Genomic DNA, 23,976 nt, shown 5'->3' on the forward strand with positions numbered 1-23,976 from the left:
GTTGACTCTTTTTGCATGTGCTGAACTAACCAAACTGTTGCCATTACACTGCTTACAAACAAAGAAAGAGCTACAGGATTGTGGTTTTTACTGTGGATTTGGTCTCCGCCAGTGATTCATTGTTTCTGCGAACATATACCGCACCGCTAAGTTGTTATACAGCCTTGGACACGTTCCACAATGATGTCAAACAATATTCATTTATCTTCTTTGTCAATACCATAATGCCTGGCGAGTGGGAGGTTTGTGGCAAAGGTTGGCCAGGTGGCGTCTTCTAAACAGAGTGTAAATGTTTACAGACGTTACGGCCTGTTCGCTTAGCATTACTAGAGAATTTACACTAAACAACACAACTGCTGAATTATTATTCTATTATGAGATTATTTCATGTCACTATTTTGTCCTAAAGTTGACCCAGCTCGACCCAAGTGCCTTCGAATCCCCAGAAGTCAGAGAGAACTAATTGAAGAGAGACAGGGAAAGTTGTTTTTCTTGGGACAGCTGCACCGAGCTGGTCTGCACTGTCTGTATCAGATGTCCCCCCACACATCCTAATACAAATATTGTGCTGCAGTTGCCATGGTCACGACCAGGCAACAGCTGGCGGGATTCAGTTCACCTAGAACCTGTTCCCGTTGGCGTGAGTCCAGACGCTCCGAGCTGGAGCTTCTTACCGCTGAATAGGAGATGCCACAGAATATTTGTTCTGCGTTTCAATTTTTTCCCTCCTGTTTTTCTCGTCCGCTGCCTCTAGATGTCTGCTGCTAATTTTATTTCTTCTGAGATCAATCATTATATGATTGTATTTTTGCTATACTATCAAAGTGTTTGCTTATTTAGGAAGAAAAAACAAACAATATAAATGTATATAAAAATATGAATAAATAATAAAACTAAAATATGCCAACTTCCACTTAAGATAGATTTATTTCTCAGGCTCCTATGTTTATGCTCAGTTATTTCACTTTAATGGCAATTAAATAAACCTATTTATTGCCATTAATGTGAAATTACTGAACCTACACACAGGAGTCTGATAAAAGAAGAATATTTTAAATGGCACTAAGAGGCTTTTGTTCATATATATATAATGAACACAGTTAATGGAACAGTGTTTGTATATATATATATATATATATATATATATATATATATATATATATATATATATATATATATATATATATATACACACACACACACGCGCGCGCGCGCGCGGTTTCATTTACTATTTTAAATATTTATGTATTTATTTAATATTTATATATATTTTTAGTCAAGTTTTGTGTGTTTAGCAATAATAATAATCATCATCATCATCATCACAATTCAACTATTCACAGTTGCAAATAGCAACTTATATAAATTCTTTAAAGGCACAATATGTAGTTTTTTCACCACTAGAGGGCGTGTATTCAAAACAAAAGGGAAAAAGGCCAAGTTTGATGATGCTGTGACTGATGTCGCCTTCATCCCCACAGCCGTTGCAATCCGATGGGACTCGGACAGAAATCATATGCATGGATGAGGTCATGATTTATTAACACAGTAGAATGAAGCAGGGTGAGTGAAATGAGGACACTGAACGAGCGCAACACACAGCTCGAAAACAGCAAGCTTTTATTATGCCACAGTCGATCGCTTCTGCTTCTTCCTGACTGTCCGGGTCACTAGATAAAATTGCTTATTTTTCTGGATTTTTAACATTCTTCGAAACATTTGGGAGCAGAAAGTGAAAAAAGTCAGCAAATGTATGAAACTGTTCTAGTGTTTTTTTGATATTTTAATAAAACATCTTACATATTGTGCCTTTAGCTAACCAACTAACAACACTGAACAATGTTACATTTGAACCAAACATGTAATTTTTTTTTTTTTTTTTTTCAGCAGATACTCATCATTCTCCTTCTCTGTCTGAAAAGTGTCCAAGTAATGGAAGCATTTGAGGAGGTGCGCGCACGTTCCTCTCCGCAGCGCGCAGGGTTCAGGTTATGGTTATCGGAAGGAATCTACAAAAAAAGCAGAGTCAAGCGCAACTGCTCATCATCAGGACAGATTAGCCTTGTCAAGCGGGGTGGACCAGGAAGCGAGGGGAAAAAAGAAAGAAAGAGAGAAGCTGGCTCCACTGCTAACTCAACACCACTGAGGCCTTTCCTCGCTCCTGAGGGAGTGCAAACACGCGTCTCCTTTTACAGCCTCTTCTGTGCCATTACACGTGCATATCCTCCCAGAAAATATGCGGGCATTACACCCTTCTCTCATTCAGCCCTGCTTTATTTTAACACTGCTCTTGTAGCATAATATTTTGTTCCATTTCTCTTGCTCAAGAGGTTATTGGTCCACTTTATCGCTGCATGAGTTCATGCCATAAAGTTGCAATTCATTCATCAACAGCAGTTAAAAACACTTTGGCTCGATTTAAGATGTTTTAGACTTGATCTGTAACTAGTGGACTCTTATCTATAGATTTTTTTTTCCTTTTAATTTGTTGAATAACTGTTTTTCTTGGGAGAATTTGGCGCTCCAAGCACAGTCGCTAACACATTTTTTATGGCATACTTGTGTAAATCTACAAAAAAGTAGCCTAATAATGAAAGTCATTATTTCGTACCATCTCATAAAAAGTCTACTAACAAAGTGATCAAGCACCGCAGCAGCGTGAAGACCTGAAGATGACCTGAAATGAAGTCATAATTAAGGAAAAGAGAGGCTATCTTAAATTTTGAGGCAATTGAAATGTTGTAGCCTACCTTTAGGCCAACAATAAGTTAAGAAATCATAAGTTAATTTCTCAGGAAATCCCAAACACTTTGAGGCTAAATTATTACATTAGTAACAGTCTCAACCAATGGTGTGTGTTTGGGGCGGGGCTAACTATTAGGCTAACAAATGACAGACGGAAGTGTTTGATGAAGGTACAGACATTGAAATAACACACTTTACCTTTGAATAACGTAGCTGATGTTCTCGCATCATCAATACAGTAATATTATCATTTGAAATACAATTATTACGGTCATGTCAAGGCTGATTTTTAGCATCATTACTCCAGTCAGTGTCACGTGATCGTTCAGAAATCATTATCCTGATTTGCTGCTTAATAAATACTTATCTTTATCTGTTCAAATCAGTGTACTATTTCTGTGGAAACTGCCCTACTCCTCCCCCTCCTTGTGTAACATTATAAATGTCTTTCCTGTCACTTTTGATTCATTTAATGCATGCTTGCTGAATAAAAGTATTCATTTATAAAAAAAAAAAAAGACTGATCCAAAACTATTGAACAGCAGTGTGTACTCATAAGCCATTATAAACAGACCAACCTCCGGAACTCCAAATCTTTGATCACATTTCACACCAAACTGCAGAAATCTTGCCAAAGTGACAGGATGAACCTCAGGTCAGAGTTGTAAAAGCTCTGGCTCTGGGAAGTGGCCTCTACAGTCTCCTGTCGAACGCTGGAAGCTTAGAAACACACATAAGCAAAGCTTTGCATAGCAACAAGGAGAGTCTTTAACGTTAGCAGAGCTGAGGTGATTTATTTAAACCAACAGCTGATTTGCCTGTGATGTCGACCTCAGCAGATCTTTCCAAAAACCGTAAAACAATACATTTTTATTTGTTTGCAAAATAGAACGTTCCTCAATAGATTTGAAAATAGTGCTGGTGTAACATATGGCCGGCGTATTTTTAGATGTCTGACAGAGCACATTATGGAACTACTGTAAACATGGACTTTGAGGCACAAGTATAACAAATCTGCTGGGAAATATGATTCATAATAGGAGATGAGTCCAAAACTCCTCATGTGCCCTTAACGTTTTAGATGTAAAATTGAACTTTTCTGATCTCCTTCTCATACTGAAAGCAGGCATACTGCCAGATGGTTTGCGGTTTTCTGTCAATGATCTAGAAAAGGCAAGGATGTCCTTGCCAGAAAAACAAGTGAAAGCCAAGCCACTGTGGTGCTTTTCTTGCCCACTTGAAAGGCAGTGGATCTGCTCTTCATCTCCACCCCGGTGTTCCCGGAGACTTCGAGAAGGCATGAAGGTGTCAGGGTTTAGATGTTCGAAGAAAACTACATCTACACAGCAACGCATTTAACATGGTTTACTATTTAATTTGTTCCTAAATCTACGTTCTGTTATTCGTCAAGATGAGAGGTTTTGTTTTCAGCCTGTTTTTCATTGAACGTGCCGTTGAATGAGTCTCAACGAAAGCCTCTTGCGAGAAGCGTGTTGAAAAACACAGGTGGAAGTTTTTCGAAGCATCTGACAGGCCGTTGACAACGTACAAGAGAGGTGTGGCACCGTGCCATGCTGGCCCCGGGCGGCACTTACTCTCAACCCATCAACTGTGCATTCAACACACACACACACACAGAGAGAGAGAGAGAGAGAGAAAGAGAGAGAGGGAGAGGCATTCGTTAAAGGGACAGTTCACTCAAAATTTAGTAAAATAATAATAATAATTTAGCGAAACATGCCTTTAAGGAAAAAAAAAAACACATATGCAACAACAACAAAATTAAACAATCAAATAGATAAATAGTAAAATCAAAAAATGTGAAATAAAATATATTATAAAAAAAAAAAAAATATATATATATATATATATATATATATATATATATATATATATATATATATATATTAAAAAAGGAATTAAAGTCATGTTGGTAGCTTTTTGTACTTTTATATAAATAAATATAAATAATTCGTAAAAATATATATTTTTATAGTAATTTTTTATGGCGTTTTTTTATTTATATATGCACATAACTAGCATTACAATGCAGCAACTAACCAATGAGAGCAAGTAAAGTATGTAATATTGAAAAAAAAAAATTATGGAAGAAAAACAATGATACATGATCAAAAATATAATTTTTAAAAGGGCATTTTTATTTTACTTTATGCAAATGAGCAGCATTACAAGGCAGCAACTTCCAATGAGAGCGAGTAGCTTTGCTTGATGGCAACCAACTTTACATCAATTAATTTTCTGCATGAATGCACATAAACCAGTCTTGACCAAAAGGGAGAGATTTGACAAAGCTGTATTACTTGGTCAGTTTGTCACTATAAATCACTTCAAACAATCCGTTAATAACCCTATGAGAGCAAACATCGATGTGTTCAAATTTTCTATGGGATTGCCTTTTTTTTTTTTTTTTTATAGAAATTGCAGTGTAGAGTGGGAGTCATCCTTACAATGCCTCTACACTATAAATAAAGGGTGCAATGTGACCAAACTAGATAGATTTGTTAATTTTGTTTTGTTGCACATCACTAAGACCCAGCAATTCAGAGTGAAAAAACGTGCAGTCTGTGAGTGCAGGTTGAGACCCGGCCCCTGACATTCCTATCTGTACCTGTGCATGCTGAGGAGTGAGTGAGTGGAGGTGTGCCGGAGCTTAAGAGAGCCACTATTTACCCGCTGGGCCGGAAAGCCTCAAGGAGGAGGAGGAGGAGAGGCCAGTGAGTGCACTACTAGGTTTGGACATGGCCAGGAACAAAAAAAAAAAAAAAACTGAAAATGCTGCCAACAGCAATTGTCAGCATGGCCCTTACGCTTTCTGACACACACATACACCGCTTTTTTTTTTTTTTTTATTGGATATATGTGACAGGATTTGCTCTCTATTGCTCCTGCTGGGGGAAATAAACAAGAGGCATTAATAAATAACAAACAAACAAAATGTACTTATGATACTGATGGATTTTGGATGTAGCATCAAGATGACAGCATATTTCTTTAAACAACCATATCAATATATTATTAGACCTACCTTAGAGAAACTAACTTTTCATTCGGAGTAATATTTCTTACCATAAAAACACATTTTATGATTCATTTCAATCAAGTCTTTGCATAATTGTATACACTAAAATATTTAGCATATTTTATTCACGAACATTAAAATAATTTATTCCAAATAAATAATGAAATAACTAAATTTGATAATTAGAAAATAAAAAAGTTTGCATACAACAAAATTTAAATAAAGGGAATAAAAATTATTTATTACATTAATCACAAGAGCAATTATAAAAATAACATGTAAAAAAATATATATACAATTTTATTATTTATTAAATTAATCACAAATCCCAAGAGCAATTATAAAATTACTATTTACTAATCTTCTCTCTAAATGCTGCATTGCAAAAGGATATGGACTTACAGTTTAACAAATATTATTTCTGTTATTATAATATTATTATGCGTAATAAGTTGTGTAATTTCCAACCAAACGATGAATTAAATACTGATAATTACACTGGCATTATAAAAGCTTTAATAAAGCACTTTTAGTGAGAATAAAGTCAACATTAAATGGCATTCACAACCCATTGTCCACATGACATTTTGGATTGAAATGACAAACAGTGGCTAGGAATGAAAATGCATGTTAAGAACAAAAAGTCCAAAGAAATGGATCTAGGAGGTCAAATTTTATTGGCATTATGCAAGACAAGAGAATAAACATAGCACACAATCATCTCTGGCAATCAGAGAAAATCCAAAATCATTATTCCAACAAAGGTTGCTTTGTTTGGGTTACATACATTTCATTAATGTAAGTTGCCTTTTGTTTCCTACGTTTTTATTTTTATTTAATTTTTTACTGGATTAATTGTTTAAACTGCTGTAACCAAGTTTAACCATGCATTGTTTTTTTTTGTTTTTTTGATATCTGATATTGCTAAGAGGTTTGTGATTAATAGAAACAAATGACAGTTGCATTCAGGCATTCAAGTAACTAAAGTCATCTAGGCAGGTCACAGCTTGAGCAAAGTCACAACTTAAAGCAACCAATAACCATTAAAAAAATAAATAAAAAAAAAAACAGGCGCAAAAGGCAAATAGATATTTTAGGATAAGTACAAATTCCATTTCCAGTTTGAAACACATCAATGAAATTTCTTAATCATTTACTATAAAGTTAAGCGCGACACAACTTAAGAAGAAGAGAAACTGTGCATCTGTACTTTACATCGCCGTTAGCTAAAGTTACGCATTAAATTCTATCTAAACTTGGTATATTAATACTGCAATGCAATCAAATATGCCAAGGCCTTGGATGCAACGAAGCAAAGAGAATTAAACTAGTCTAGTTTCATCCGTCTAAGTCTGCTAAACTAGTTTGGTAAAAGACATTGCATAGGATGTCTTGGCTGCATATTTCCGACCCAAATACACAAATTCATTACTCCGCATGCAGTGTGTGGAAAGATGAACCATAAAGGGATTTGTTTTTTGTCTTGTCTAAATCTAGAAATCAACCAGACGTTTCTGGGCTGAGGCCAACTGGGAGTTATGATGTGAAAACTGGATATTAAGAGCTGATTTGCACTCGTTCAGAATGCAGAAAAACCTTCCGCTTTTACCGAGTTCAGTTGAGAACGTTTGGCAGCGACACTCATTTGATTTTTTTCTCTTCTTCCTCTTCCCCTCAGTGGGATCCAGTCCAGTTCATTTGATGGGTTGCAAATCATCAAGGAATTTCACATTAGGAAGGAATGTTTTGGTGAGGCGACCTTGAAAGAGAGAGTGAATGAGAGTGAAGCTTGTTTTCTGGAGGTTTGCCACCATGGCCTTCATTGTGCAAACTCCATAGAAGCAAGGTTATGAGAGCCATTATCAATGAAGCAAATTACATCCGGCTTGTGTGGCCAAGGGAACAAAAGCTAAATCAGTTTAGAACTAATTCAAGCCCAATTTGCCTACATTACTTAAAGGTTCCATATAGGGTGAAACCTTTTTTAGAGACACAAATGTAATGTTATTTTGTTACGAGACTTATTACTACTTTCTGATGTAGAAATAAGTTTGCATGAAAAGCGACTCGTTTTAAACAAAAGTTCCCCCTTAAAGTTGTCATTTTGGTCCGACCCAAGATGTTTTTAAAACCATTACATTTATATCAACTATAAAAATTTAATTTTTAATGGCCAAAAACATTATCAGCATCACACATTTTGCATGCATCTACAATGGCATCCTTTGAAGAAAATAATCATGATGATAATATTTTTAAATTTGACACAAATTGTAGTTTTGACTGCATAAGTACAAACATTCAATCCTGCTTTCAAAGTTATTACAGAAATTGTCAAATATGTTCATCTAGTTTATGAGAAATATTAATTCGCTTTTCACAAAGACAGACTAAATAAATGAATAAATAAACATTTTTTTTTTTTTTTCAGTCATTTGAGACCAACAACATACACACTGCGGTAACATATGACATATCTCCAATATAAAAAAATATTTTTTGGTTATATCACCCAGTCCTAGTCCCATATCATTTCCCAGAATGATTTAAATGCACGTTTTGCCTTCTATTTTCCTGCTTGGTTATTATGCATATTGAGTAATTCCTGAACCGAAAGGAAGTGTTTCTTCTCAAGGCAACATTCAACAAATAACATGACAGCCACAGTAATTAGGTTGGAAAAAAAAAAAAAAAAAATCCTATAACATGAAGCGATCGGGTAAGTGTCGAGTTGAAGTCTTGAGTAAGAGCAGCCAAATATTTAACCACAGTTAGCAAAAACAAGTCAGATACTACTGTAACAGTAGAAACATAAGTGCATGCCGGTTCATCAACCTATAGACTGGTATCAAAGCATAGAAAATGCAGTTCTTGCATACAAGTTTGATGGAATCTAACTTCACAATCTTTTAATGCATGCACAATTTTTTTTAAATGCATTTCTGTTTTGACAGAACAATGGTCGATAGGGGAAAGACTTATAAAAAATTGTATTTGTAAAAAACTAAATACATAGTTTAAATAAATAAATGAATAAACTTTTTATCAAGTGATTTGACAGCAATTACACACACATTGAGATCTAAGAAAAAGTTGGTTCGCAAAGACTACAATGCACCTTTAATAATCAGGTATAATTAAATATAACAAAACCTAGTCATTTCTTTCCTATATACAATTCTTGACCAGTTTTCGATGGTAAAAGTTGTTGCATCATTTGGGAAAAGAATGGGACATGGATAAATAATTACATTTCTATTTTTTGACAGAATCACGGTTTGTGTTTGTGTGTGTGATTCCATCCTCACCTCTAGTACAGGAGGAAGAAGCGGGTTCGGAGTGAAGACACCGTGCTTTCTGACATGTTACGCACTTTCAGGTAGTTCACGAACCCTCTGAAGAACAGCAGGAGTCCTGGAGTGCATGACAGACAGGTCATAGGTCAATAACTAGAAAAAATAAAATTTGAGCGGCCCTTCCCACTCACATCCATCAGACACCAGAAACAGAAAAGTAATAGTACACCGTGCTGGTCTTAGCATACAGCACTAATTCAAATTCCCAAAGTGAATATTATGCAATATTTTGCTTACTGCAGCCATATTATTTCACACAATTATACGATTTCCAAAAGCCACAAAGACTATTGTCCATTAATATTATCTGATATAATTAACGTAATGCATTTAGGTCATAATGCATTTATTTATTAATGAAAAACGATGTATCAGGAAGTGTATTTTGAATCATGTCATCAGTCAGTCAACCAGCAGATGGCGCTAGAGTACTGCAGAAGAATGACAAAAACTTCTCGAGTGACTATTTTAGAGTGATGGTTCACCCAAACAATTAAAACTCTGTCATCATTTACTCCCCCCCCCCCCCCCCCCCCCCCAAGCTGTTCCAAACCCATTGGGGTTTCTTTCCTCCGGTAAGCACAAAATAATTTATTTAAATAGTGCTGTTAACCAAACGTGTGCCGCTAGCCATTGACTTGCATAAATACTTTAACAAAAAGTACCATGGAAGTCAATAGCTACCTTAACATTACCGAGTTTAACAGAAGAAAGTTGCACAGGTTGAGTAAATAATATAAAATGTATAATTTTCAGTTGAACTATCCCTTTAACACCGATTCGGATATTATCAGATCATCAAACCATAAAAAGCCCTACTTAACATAACATGAAAACAACTTACCAAGAACCAGGAAAATCCACCAGAGCCAGTACTGCCCATTGAAGTATCCAGTAAAGTAATCTGAAAACTGTGAAGAGGAATAATACCAATGAGCATCCAGTTTAAGAATGATTCAATTCATATCCGTAACACAATGCTCCACTCGCTCAAAGATATTTAATTAAGTGGGCTCTGAGTTAATGGATTCATTACTGAGAGACTCACCCTCACAATGAGGATCCATTTGATAAGAGAGAGGCCAAAGCCACAGATGGCACCATATCGGCCAGCAATGGTGTTGGTCAAACAGAAAGACAAGCAGAACCCAATCCAGTTGAACAGAAAGGCCACTGGTTACACAAAACGAGAGAGAATAAGGCATTAATGAAGAATGCACATGTAAATATATTCAGTACCTATTCTGTATTTTTATGTGCAAACTGCTTACACGTGTCCCAAAGATGGTGATGTTCTGTTAATGAAAGCGTGACTGATCATTTATTAAACATGACTGGACTATAATCAACTGTTATACTACTGACTGACAGCTGTGTATAGAAATACATCACACAGCACAAACAAAATCAACATGCAATGACAAACAAACACGCAGAGGCTGTGACTGCATCTGAAATCACATACACATGATAGGTCACACATGATAATGACAACACGGCAGACACAATATCCAGATTATATTCATGCTACACACATACAGTTATAGACCAGACTTTAATACCTCCTCAAGAGAGTGTGTGATTTCAGATGCAGCCAATGTTTCTAATGGCATACTAGTTCACTTGCACACTACACATACAGTATATACTGTCATATGCTAATTATCTTTCATAAAAAATAAAAAATAAAGTATGTTTAGCATTATGCATTCTAAAATGCTAAATCTTTAACTAGTCATGTGCATAAAGGGCTGATGAAACCGAGTCGAGTCATTTTGTCATAATAGTGTATTATTCTAATCATGCACATGTGTGTAAAAGATAAGCATTCTGCATTACTTACTGAAAAAGGCCAGCATAAAGATTCCATCGTTTCCCACCCTCAGCTGATCAGCGTCACTGAAGTCATCCCGAACCGGAAAATCATCATCCTTTTTAACAAGAAGATGAATAGGGAGAAACATTTAGGAAGCAACATCAACTGGCTCAGAATTCACCATGGTTGTGATGCAACCTAAGTGTTTACACACCAGCAACTGCAGCAGCTACATTAACAACTAGATACAGAGATGTTAGCCACTCACAGACATCAGGTACAGCAGCACAAGCTGTGTGTTTAATAAAGGGTCAGAGAGGTGGAACATGGTTATGAAAGAATGTAACTCCAATATTAATTCATTAAAACCTTGACAAATTATTGCAATTTTCTTTGTTGAATTTTCTGAAAGAGATTACTTTATAAAAACCACTTAGAAAAATAACAGCAGCATGGTGATATAACTCTTACATATTAGTTTCTCTTCAGGAAACACTTTCACTCAAGTACACTAGCAGCAGAGACAGGCCCTTCAGAGCAACCTGAGTTTAAGCATCTAGTTCACGGGCTTGCTTCAATAGATCTTCTGTATTTCAATTATCTTACTGTTTTGTTTGAAAAGGGAAAAGTTCATCAGAAAATGAAAATGCTGTATTCTACTCCACCTTGTTACAAATTTATATGCTAAATAATTAGTTTGCATTGCATAATGTATTTTTATTTTCTATTCAGTGAAAATAAAGAATGACTAACAGTTATGCTCCAAAAATGAGAGAGAAAAAAATAATAAACAAATTAAAAGAAATTCACCAAACATATCATAACTATAGTTATGAAATTAAATTAAATTAAAAAAGAAATTAAATAAATAAATGATTACAATAACAATATAAATATATATATATATAAAGAAAAATGATTAAATAAATAATATTTTGATTTAAATACATCTAGCAGTACAGTGCTACAAAAAGAATAGGAAAATAAAAAATGGAAACTAAATATAATAGTTTATATCTCTGTTTATATTTACACAGCTGTGTTTTAGGTTTTAGGATCGTTTAAGGGGAGGACCATTGAATATTTTGGGGTCTATGGCACCTAAATGATTGAGAACCCCCAGTCTATACAACTTATTTTGACATAAGTGCGTGCCTCATCTAAAAAAAGATGTCTGTCTTTTCAGCAAACAACATTTGAATGCAGGACTATTCCCTGCAAGTTACTGAACTGGACTGCTCTGTAGCCGTTCACTTTCTGATTTCACTTTTGCACAGCATCAACATGTTTGTGTTCCAGGGGTTTGGAATGACACGAGGCTGAGAGAATGTGTGAACTGCTCCTTTATGTCCCAGCCCACGCCTCTGGTAACCCAGCCCGGCTCCACACTGATACCACAGCACACAACAGAGCTGCTGAGGTTGTATAACAAGTAAAAGTCTTGAATAATGCTCCAATTCATTCTTTGTTTCTGAAGAGATTTCATAACAGAGCTCCAGCATTGGGTGCTTTGCTCTCTTTCTCTCTCTGAATGTCCTCAATTTGCAACTGCAGGATGAAGCAACTTTCAAACAAACAAAGAAATAAATAAAAGCTGGGAATAATTATAATATTGTAAACAATATAGTAAAAAAAATAATAATAATAATAATATTGTGAAATATTATTACAATTCAAAACTGTTTTCTATATACATTTTAAAATGTCTCTTATTCTTCTGATTCAAAGCTGAATTTTCAGCATTAATCCAGTCATCAGTATCACGTGATCCTTCAGAAATCATTCTAATATGCTGATTTTCTGCTCCATTATTATTCATCATTATTAGTGTTTATTTAAGGATCTTACCGTTTTTGCTGCTTAATATTTCTGTGATATGTTACTCGATGAATACAAAGTTTAAAAGAACGGTATTTATTTGAAATAGAAATCTTTTGTAATGTTATGTTTTTACTGTTTTAACAATAATGTGTTGCTTATCTCAAACATCTGAATGGTAGTGTATCAGGGTTTCCACAAATATATGAAGCCGAACAACTGTTTTAACATTAATAACTGCAAGAAATATTTCTTGGACAGCAATTAGAATGATGTCTGAAGGATTACACTAATAGCTGCTGAACATTCAGCTTTATTTTAAGTAGTAAATTAGTACACCATTTCAAATATAAAAAAATATTCATTGAGACTCGCTTTGTGAAGGTCACTGCAAAAGAGGCTCAGAAAAAGGGAGTTAGTTCTGAGAAAAGCATCGTTTGTTTACAGATGCCAGATGGTTTGTCATTCTGTTATCTAACGCAATGACATTCAGTCCATCTTAAGAGTGTCCAAATACTTTTCGGGGACACGTTACATAAGACTTCTTGATCTGAGCTCAGAGAAATCAGAGTATCTGTGGGATTCTCTTTCTAGGTCATGGCTTTTACGGCACACCACATCCTCAAAAAGGCTCTCCTTATGTTACTACTACAAGCTAATCACGCATGATTTTAAGAGATGTCCCGTTTCATTTGAGTCAACATTAAATCATAGCAGCATTACTTCAGAAATTCATTTCCTTTGAGGGAATTTTTTGTACTGAAGCTGCAGTGGAAAGTAGTGTGAATCGAGGTTCTGCAGAATGTGTGGGTGCGTAGGCCGATGAGATACTCACTCGTGGAATGACCTCCACCGCTGAAACAGCCATGGCTGCCGCTTTGGCCTTCTCTGCCTCATCGTAAGTGGGCAGAGACGTGGCAACGCTGTATGGGGGAGGAACGGGGAAGTCCCCCGGAAATGTGCTCTCTGAAAAACAATAGAAAACATAGGTAAGTCATACGCCACACATTTCTAGCTATGAGTCTTCAAAACAATGAGTCTTCCTAAACCTAAGTCAAGCATCACAATTACTATAGCCCATATTTAGAGATCAAAACACATAACTAGCCATCAGACTTACGAGTTTCGCCTTTGGTAAAACATGCATAAGAACCGACAGACTTGCACTGAGCCATACCTACTGTAGAGACCAAAACACAACACTTGAAGGTCAGCTCTTTAGACTTGGGTCAATAACTAGAGACCTAGCATCTACACAACAATACAATCATTTCAGACTTAGATTGTAATGTTAATTTTAAAATAACAACTCACTTTTTTTGAAAATAGGCTCATTTTCCAACTCCCCTAGAGTTAAACAATTGAGTTTAACCGTTTTTGAAGTGGAGTGTTCCTTTAAGTGCGCTAAAGCTTGCAAAATCTCAAACTGGAATCAGTAAGATTTTGAAATGTTTTAGAACAAAGTATTTAATGCTCACCAAGACTACTTCTATTTGATTAAAAAGAGTAAAAATATTGTGAAATATTATTTAAATAGACAAATAAAAATCTTATTTAAAGCGTTATAAGGCATGAACCAAGCCAACCAGCTATGAGGTGAATCATAACATTAATAACTTTGATTTGAAGCAACAAAAAAAATAAATAAATCAATAAATATATATATATATATATATATATATATATATATATATATATATATATATATATATATATATATATATATATATATATATATCAAAAACAAAAATCAGACAAGGTACAAGTGCACTTTAGCAGCTTAAATGAGGAAAAGAACTACAATCACAAGACATAAATTAAAAACAATGGAAAATATAAAACTACCCATTTCAAGTTTCAATATATTTATTGTAAAACATGCATATATATGCAAATAATTTAGTGTTTTAAGATATAACGACTCAATAGCATGATTTGTGAAATTTGCTTACTGCAATTTTCTGAAACAATTACTTCCAAAAAAAGCGACAATTAATAGTTCAAAGTCCATTTATGTTATTCTGGACGCTTGAGATAAGTTTTTTTTTCTTTCTACATGTTTTCTTAAGGGTTTTTCCATTGTTTTAGTTTAACATTATAATACCATTTATATTTTTACTTTTTTTATAATTTAAATGAGAAACCAATCCATGTATAGTTGACACTTTAATACTATAGAAATGGACTAAAGGTTTTTCAGTTAGAAAATTTCAGGTTGATTATTTTCATATAAAGCTGCAGCATGCAGTTTCATCACACAATGGTAAAAACATGTAAATTTTGATAATCCTAATTAGTAAACACAATTACAATTTCAAGGGAGTAATCGACAATTAGGATTTTTGTAATAATCGTGCAGTACTAATGGCCCTCACAGTATTAATGCTTTATGAGTTATTGTTAAAAATCACTTTCCCTATGCAGAATATGAATGACATTTTTCTTCTGGAACCAGTTGCACTCTATCATCAGTGTTGAAAACAGCTGTGCTGCTTAAAATATTTGTTGAAATTGTGATCCCAAAAAATAATTATTTGATGCATAGAATCTTTAAAAGAATAGCATTTATTTGAAAGCTAAATTTATACATGTGTCTATTCAATCTAATTTATCAATCATCTGAATAAAATTATTAATTTCTTTGAAATAATTAATCCTACTGACATTAAACCCTTGAACGGTAACCAACGGCAATGATGTCATTGCAATATTTTCATAATGAATTGGAAAAAAATCCACATTGTGTTTTTTTTCATCCACAACGACTAAAAGTAAAGTGTTAAGTGCCATGTCAGCTGCAGCTGATGCAACATTTACGCATGTCGAAAACGTTACTATTCTATCGCAATATTAATATAATGTAAAATAAATTTGTAACAGAGTAGCTTTCCGCTCTCACTCTGTGAATAATAAATTTTTTCCAGGTGTCTGTACCTGGTGCAGCTGTTGCTCCGAGCGCCACGCTGGTATAAGGAGGAGGCGGAGCTTCCGTATCCACGATGTCTGCGACAGCGGCCTGGGAGGATGTGGACGGCTCTGTGCCAGAGGCCCCTTCAGAGGGATCGTCCTCATTGTGCAACTGAGAAAGGATAGAATAACAAAAGTTCAGACTGAAGAATGTCGTCGTTTAATTTAAGACCAATCTGACATGGTCTTGTGTCTTGTGTTGGCTTAACTGACACCATGATGTACTCAATGAAGGGAGGATATCTTCTAACACTGCAAGGAACATGTCAACAACTTGAGTCAACAACTAGGTCTCTTGGGTCGCGTAACCTTACTGTCCTAGCCCTACGATGAACAAAACAATCTGTGAGGCTAAACTTCAGGAGTGAAGTGTTGAAAGAAGCACTGAATAATACATTTAGTATTAAAAAAGGAGTCTTGAATCTCAATCTGCACAAAGTGACCTGAAAATGTCTTCTGAGAACTGTGGCCTCACGGTAACATGACAGTTTAAGATTGTAGGGAACGCACTTGGCACATCAGAAGATGCATGGTTGTTTGCCAATAAAGTTAGCTAACAGATCCACACAGTAACAGGAGAGCGGCGCAATGCACACCACAAGACCGAGGTGCCTTCATCTGCACCTGTCTGATGTGTCGATAGACAGCAATCGTCCAAACAGATAGGAGCAATTCACCAGGGTGAAATTAGTCGGTTTCACATTTTGGGCAGTTAGTAGTAATCCTCATGGTAGTTCTGTCACAAGACCAAACTTCTGTAGCTCACAAAAGCATTCATATCAATATTAATGAATTAGAATTTTAATAGTAACTTAAAAAAAACTATAACATGAATTAACAAAATAGCTACTTCATTTCTAAATATCAATAAATGCCTGGAATATTCCTATAAAACAGCTCTGAATTCAAATATTTTTAAACAAATTAGTTCTGAAATTATCTCTGCATAAGGCAATGGCATGGTTTTGAAAACATGCGATTTTTATGTTTCTGGCTAAATATTTTATTTAAAAAATAAATAAACAAAATAAAACAAACTTCAAGTCTAAAAGTAATTATAAATTAATCATATCAAAATATTTTATATTATATTATATTATATTATTATTCAAATCATATGACATGCATTTACTAGGCTATATCATCAAAATGCAATTAGTTTGTGAATGTTATTTTTCAAACTCTCCTGGTCATGCTACTAATAAATAAAACATGGTTAATGCAGAAAATAGATATATAACTTGTGCTTACAGCTCACGGAATATCCTACAAGACTTAAAAAATAAAACATAAACAAATTAGAAAGCTGCTGCAGACCTCATAGCCCTGATATCACCAATATAACAATAAATAACAGTTCTCTCTTTCAAACTATAAAGTCATGACAATATTTTACTACACCACGCCTCCTGATAATATCTAAGGCCTCCTGACAGAGCTGAGAGCCACGCAAGTCTTTGCATAGGTCAGTGCTTTTCGGTTCAACTCGAAGAAAGCGAACAGAAACAGGATTAGAGATTCAGTGAGAGACAAAGTTCATATAAGAAAGATTATACTGTAACATCAGGGCCACAGCAGGGGCAGCAACAACACCAATGGGGAACTGTACTCTCACTTTGCACTGAGCACAACCGACAGACAACCTGAACTGACATTACATAAACACAAACACTGCACAGGGACAAAGCAAGCACATCCAGTGGTTTGCAATGGACTGTTAGAAGCACTATCATACTTGAGATAAACGGTACATCTTTGTGTTATGACTAAGACTGCACAGAATCAGTTTGCTAAAAACTTTAAAAAGCCCTCACTTAACAATGTCATTTAAGCTGTTCTCAGCAGAAATATTTGGACCAATTATTAAAATTGCACTTTTGTTAACAAGTAACATACAAAAAAAAAAAAAAAGAGAGAGAGATGTATTGGGATATATTGGTACAATATAAATGTAGATATTTATATTAAAGGCGTTTTTCAACTAACACTCATTTAGTCAGTTTTTAACTTGGTTCTTAACAGTTTTACTAAATAACTAATACAACATTTAGCAGAAATTAATCTCCATCTGAATATTTTGAAGACTGTACATTATAATGTTATGATGCCCAAATGTATTTCAAATGATTTTAGTTTTTAAATGTAATTTAAAAATGTATGTATTGAGACAAAATAGAGCAGAGTTTAGATTAGCCATTTATCATTATGAGCAATAAGATTAAAAATAATTATTGGTTCATCATGTTGGCCAGCATTTTAATGTTGGTGTATCCATAACAAATAATTAAATTTCATACTGACATATTATATTATATTATATTATATTATATTATATTATATTATATTATATTATATTATATTACTGTTTATTATTTTATTTGAAAAGTAAAAAAAAAAAGTTTGAACAAGTTGGCCAGTATTTAAATATCACTGCATTAAAAAAAATATATATATAAAAAAATGTACAGTTGCATAAAATTGCAGTTCTGCGGTGTGCTGACTAATGACGAGTTCAGAGCAACATAAATAAGTGGGAGACAGTGATATCATGGTACAAGCGTATTAAAAATGGATGAAGATGAAGGAGAGCTCGTGCAGAGCTGAGCTCTGAAATAATGCAGGAAGAGACTTCTGAGAACTGTTCATGTGGTGAAACCACAACCACCCTAAATATCGATCTACCTTGAAATGGAAAAAGCAGCTATGCTTATTTGTGGACACATCTAAGAAGTGCTATTCTGCGGTGGTTGCTATAGCAACATTCGAACATGCAGCGAGCTCAAAAAAGTTTGTGACTAAGCGAGCTGTTTTTTTTTTGGTGTGTGTTTTTTTTCTCTCTCTTCCTAGAAACGATGAAAAGGCTTTGAAAACACACAGAGGCCTGCTGGTTGAACTAAACACTCCAGGAACTTGCAATTGCTATGCTCTTCTTTGAAAATGAAAATATACATCAGAAAGTTCTCCTTGTTATTGACCAAGACCTCCAGAACAGGAAAGAACAGGGTTATTGATGAAGCATACGCAATAATATTAAGGCTATATATGATATTTCAGCCTTATTTCCATTTTAGATAAACATTTACCAACAACCTCTGAAGCTTAAATCCAAAGTCTACAATCTGTGCTGTAGTGTGTGTAAATACTGTGGTATTTACATAGCACTACACTCCAAAAAGCATGTGGTAGCACTTTATTTTACAGTCCTGTTCCTCATGTACATACTATGTACTTATTATAGTAATTACAATAACTATGTAATAACTAAGTACTAACCCTGAACCTACCCCTAAACCTAACCCTACCCAATGTAGTTACCCTATATTACCAGAACTTTCTTAGATATACACACTGTAAGTACACTATAAATACATGAGCTACATTTCGTTGCGTTCTTGCGTCTCTGCTATTCGTACACACACATATCAGATAAACGATTTTAGTGTTTAATAAGTTGAGACTCTATTTTATTTATAAAGGAAGGGGGAATGGCATTTTTTGGAAGTTAGGACGACAATATAAAACGAGTTCAGCTTTGCAAAGCTTCCATTCATTTGCACGCCGTTTAGCTGATCTGAACGCCAGAACGCGTTGTGTGTGTGTGTGTGTGTGTGTGTGTGTGTGTGTGTGTGTGTGTGTGCGTGTGAACTGACGCGCACTCTGTAACTGTGAAGCTGTGGTGATGCGGAAGTCATGAATAATTAAAGAAATCATACAAAAAGCAGTTATCATCAGCAGCTCGGGTGTATCAAGTCTATTGTATAACATGGGGTGTTTGATCGTCTTATATAACGATCGCTGAGTTCGACTTACCACTTGGTAGCGGCTCGCCGCCTGGTCCATTTTCATATACTGCCAGCCCAGCCAGCGGCGAATAAAACCAGTTTATCCTTGACTAATTCAAATTAAAGACAGCCCTCGATCGTACTTGCGATCATATGGCTCGGATCAGTTATATACAGAGTCGGTAGTAGCTTTTCCCATTCACACAATAGCCATGATTTAACGCGAACACCGATGCAGATACAGTCACGTCCTAAAGCGAGTGGGAGGGAGGAGATGTCCATGACGCAAGCGTGACGTCGCAAAGTGCGCGTCAAACTATTTTTATTTAATAATATACAGAATTCGACACATATAATTGTATTTGAAAAAAAAATGGTTATAAGTGCTACAAGTAGCTGTGATATTCTCACCAGGTATACCCAAGTGTTTCATTTTCATGCAAGATAAGCTATATGTATGTGAACTGAAGGACTGGGAAAAAACACGTTGATTTGATAGTTTTTAATATATTTATTTACTTATTTTTCAGTTTAATGAATGGAGTTTTTGGAAATATAAAATGAGTCATTATTGTAAGGGCAGGCCTATAAAATTATCATGGACGATATTTATAATGTAATTTGAGCTCTGTGTGTTTTTGAAAGTTCACACCCTTTTCCACTTGAACATTTATCCTTGAAATGTACTTGCTCCTCAAGGTGACCTGATTATAAATGTTGTGTAAACATCGTCCTATATAATTTTGAGCATATACTGATGGCACCGTCCCCATGTGGATCTGTCTGATCCTTCAGAGTCAATAGCTACCAGATTGCAGTTCTGAAATCAAGTATGCACACCTCCATCTACTGGACAAATAATGCAAAATATTAATTTATTTTGAAATATGGATATATATGCAATATAATAATAATAAAGATCATTATTATTATTATTATTATTATTATTATTATTATTATTATTATTATTATTATTATTATATTTAAAATTCTAACAAAATTATTTGAAAGTCAGCAAAATATCAGAAAACTATTTGGGGTTATTTGGAGAAAGCTGGATAAAAAGTAAACACATTGCATAAACAAGCATACAAATATCAAATACATTCTATCTATAATTAAAGTATTATATTTTTTTAAGTTTATGTTCATCTCATATATCAATTAATTGAAGTATTATATTTTTTTAAGTTTATGTTCATCTCATATATCAATTTTTATATATATATATTAGGGGTGTAACGATACGCGTATTCGTATTGAACCGTTCGGTACGACGCTTTCGGTTCGGTACGCGGTACGCATTATGTATACCGAACGGTTCGTTGGAGTAATTAATTATATTTGAAAAAAAAAAAAAAAGAGAGAGAGAGAAATATAATGATATGCGTTCAACAAGGTAGCCCAATAACCCAAACAACGTAACAGGCAACGCCCCTGACACTCCCGAAGAAGAAAAAAACACCATCTTATATGTTTATGTTAGGCTACTCAGCAGGCGCTTGCTCACTCAGTACGCGCTGAAGGCTCGTTGCAAAATAGCCAATGCGTTTAACAGACTAGAAATGAGAAGATCCTCCAATAACCAACAGGTCTGGTGTTTGGGTGCACTTTGGATTCCCTTTAAGCTATAATGGTGATGGCAAGAGAGTAGTGGATAAAAAAACAACGGTATGTCGCATCTGCAACATGACAGGGTACACCAGCGGGAATAAAAAAAAAAAAAAAAAAAACACCAGCGGGAATATCTGGGATATATGCGTCAGTACTATCTGGGAAAAGACGAAAAAAAGGAGAAACATGCACGCAGCAAACTATCCCTGCAGCATTTAGAAACTATAGCTTACAGGGAATCCAACCCAAACACCAGACCTGTTGGTTAGTTTAGGATCTTATATTTCTGGTCTGTTAAAGGCATTCGACATTTTGCAACGAGCCTTCAGCGCGTGCTGAGTGAGCGAGCGCCTTAGGGGCCGTTCACATATCGTGCCTAAAAACGCATGGAAAACGCTAAGCGCGTCTTTCTCCTCCTTTCCAAAGCGCTTGGGCAGAAGCGCTCATGAGGCGTCTGTCTTTGCTAAGCAACAATGACGTGCTCTCTCCATGAGACGCGGAAATTTCAGCGAAGGATAAATGGATTTGCAGCTCTAAAAATCGCTTGCAGTAGCTCTGCTACTAAATTTATTTCAAAATTGCAATCCATATACAACTATGATCAGCTGATCCTTCATCTTGGCTGAGCTCTCAACGTTGTTACGGGAAAGGATGAAGCTGATTGGTTAGTTCTTGTCACATGACCCGCGGTGCGCTTGCGGCATTCTGAAAAGTTGAGATGTTTTTACATTTTGCTGTATCTAAAACGTATCGAACCGAACCGAACCGAACCGTGACATCAGTGTATCGTATCGAACCGAACCATGAATTTTGTGAACCGTTACACCCCTAATATATATATATATATATATATATATATATATATATATATATATATATATATATATATATATATATATAGTGATATACATTACATGGGGGAAGTCGTGGCCTAATGGTTAGAGGGTTGGACTCCCAATCGAAGGGTTGTGAGTTCTATTCCGGACGGAATTGTGGGTGGGGGGAGTGCATGAACAGCTCTCTCTCCACCTTCAATACCACGACTTAGGTGCCCTTGAGCAAGGCATCGAACCCCCAACTGCTCCCCGGGCGCCGCAGCGTAAATGGCTGCCCACTGCTCCGGGTGTGTGCTCACAGTGTGTGTGTGTGTGTTCACTGCTCTGTGTGTGTGCATTTCGGATGGGTTAAATGCAGAGCACAAATTCTGAGTATGGGTCACCATACTTGGCTGAATGTCACTTCACTTTCACTTTCACTTTCACTTTCATATGATTCAAAAGATTAATATATAGCGGAGGAGTAAGGCACTCTCTCCACCTTCAATACCACGACTGAGGTGCTCTTGAGCAAGGCACTAAACTTCTCCCTGGGTGTTGCAGCATAAATGGCTATCCACTGCTCCAGGTGTGTGGTCACAGTGTGTGTGTTCACAGCTGTTTGTGTGCACTTTGGATGGAATGCAGAGCATGATTTCCAAGTATGGGTCACTATACTTGGCTGTATGTCGTGCCACTTTCACTTTTTGTCTTCAGGACATATCAGGACACAACTCTGTATAATGACATGGGTATGACACAGGTATTACAAGGAGAGTGTGACTTATGAGGACTTAACCCATGTCCCCATTTTTTAAAACACTTATAAATAATACAGAATGAGTTTTTTTTTTTTTTGAGAAAGTAAAAATGCACAAAGTTTCTTGTGAGGGTTAGGGTTTGGGGTAGGGTTGGTTTAGAGTGATAGAATATACAGTTTCTATACAGTATAAAAACCCACTGTTCCCACTTTTCACAAAAACAAACGCGTGTGTGTGTGTGTGTGTGTGTTCTCTAGAAGAAGGAAAGTAACATGAAGTAGCTCAGCTCATGGCTTTTAGCACTCTGTTGATGTGATTTCTTTCACAGACACTAGAGGGCCACCTTATGCAGGGCCATAAACATGACTGCTTGTTGTTATGCAATAAAGCTGTGTCAGATCCAGCAGTCTAATAAACGAACAATACCTCTATTGACTACCATTTCCACTAGTCTGTTTTCAATAAAATAAAAACACTAATACTAATCACACACACACACACTCACACACGCACGCACGCACGCGCACACACACACACACACACACACACACACACACACACACACACACACACACACACACACACATATATATATATATATATATATATATATGTATATGTGTGTGTGTGTGTGTGTGTGTTTGTGTGTGGGTGGAAAAAAAATAATGCTTTGAAGAGTATAAATCCAAGATACTGGGGTAAAGGTGATGACAAAAAGTGAAAGTCACACGACATACAGCCAAGTATAGTGACCCATACTTGGAATTCATGCTCTGCATTTAACCCATCTAAAGTGCACACAAACCGTGAACACACACCCGGAGCAGTGGAGAGCCATTTATGCTATACGGCGCCTGGGGAGAAGTTGGGGGTTTGGTGCCTTGCTCAAGGGCATCTCAGTCGTGGTATCTAAGGTGGAGAAACGCTGTACATTCACTCCCCCCACCTACAATTCTAGCTCGCCCAAGACTCGAACTCACAACCTTTGAATTACGAGTCCGAATCTAACCATTAGAATAGATAACGATATAAAAATAAATAAATAAAATAGTATATGAAATACATGCTATGTGCATTGAAATATATAGAATATACAATGTGTGAAATAGACTATACCACATGAACCAAATAAAAATACAGAGTACACTGAAAGTGATTCTAAAATAGAATATATGTTGTTTATAGCTATATATATATTTTAAATAATATACAATAATAACAATTATAATGTAATTTAATGTTGGTCAGTTATAATGCGTAAT

The 23,976-nt window shown here is 35.5% G+C and overlaps 1 protein-coding gene across 1 annotated transcript; it reads right to left on the reverse strand.

Annotated features, from left to right (window-relative positions):
* Window positions 1-6,443: 6,443 nt before the first annotated feature.
* On the reverse strand, window positions 6,444-19,794 carry ndfip2 (Nedd4 family interacting protein 2). The gene is made up of 8 exons (XM_052545834.1): window positions 19,553-19,794; window positions 15,710-15,854; window positions 13,611-13,741; window positions 10,985-11,072; window positions 10,190-10,314; window positions 9,986-10,052; window positions 9,094-9,199; window positions 6,444-7,544 (listed from the first exon to the last, which is right to left on the reverse strand). The coding sequence occupies exons 1-7, from the start codon at window positions 19,586-19,588 to the stop codon at window positions 9,096-9,098; spliced, it is 696 nt and encodes a 231-aa protein (XP_052401794.1). The 5' UTR covers window positions 19,589-19,794; the 3' UTR covers window positions 6,444-7,544; window positions 9,094-9,095.
* Window positions 19,795-23,976: the final 4,182 nt, after the last annotated feature.

Source organism: Carassius gibelio, chromosome B1 (assembly GCF_023724105.1).
Source record: "Carassius gibelio isolate Cgi1373 ecotype wild population from Czech Republic chromosome B1, carGib1.2-hapl.c, whole genome shotgun sequence".
NCBI lineage: Eukaryota > Metazoa > Chordata > Actinopteri > Cypriniformes > Cyprinidae > Carassius > Carassius gibelio.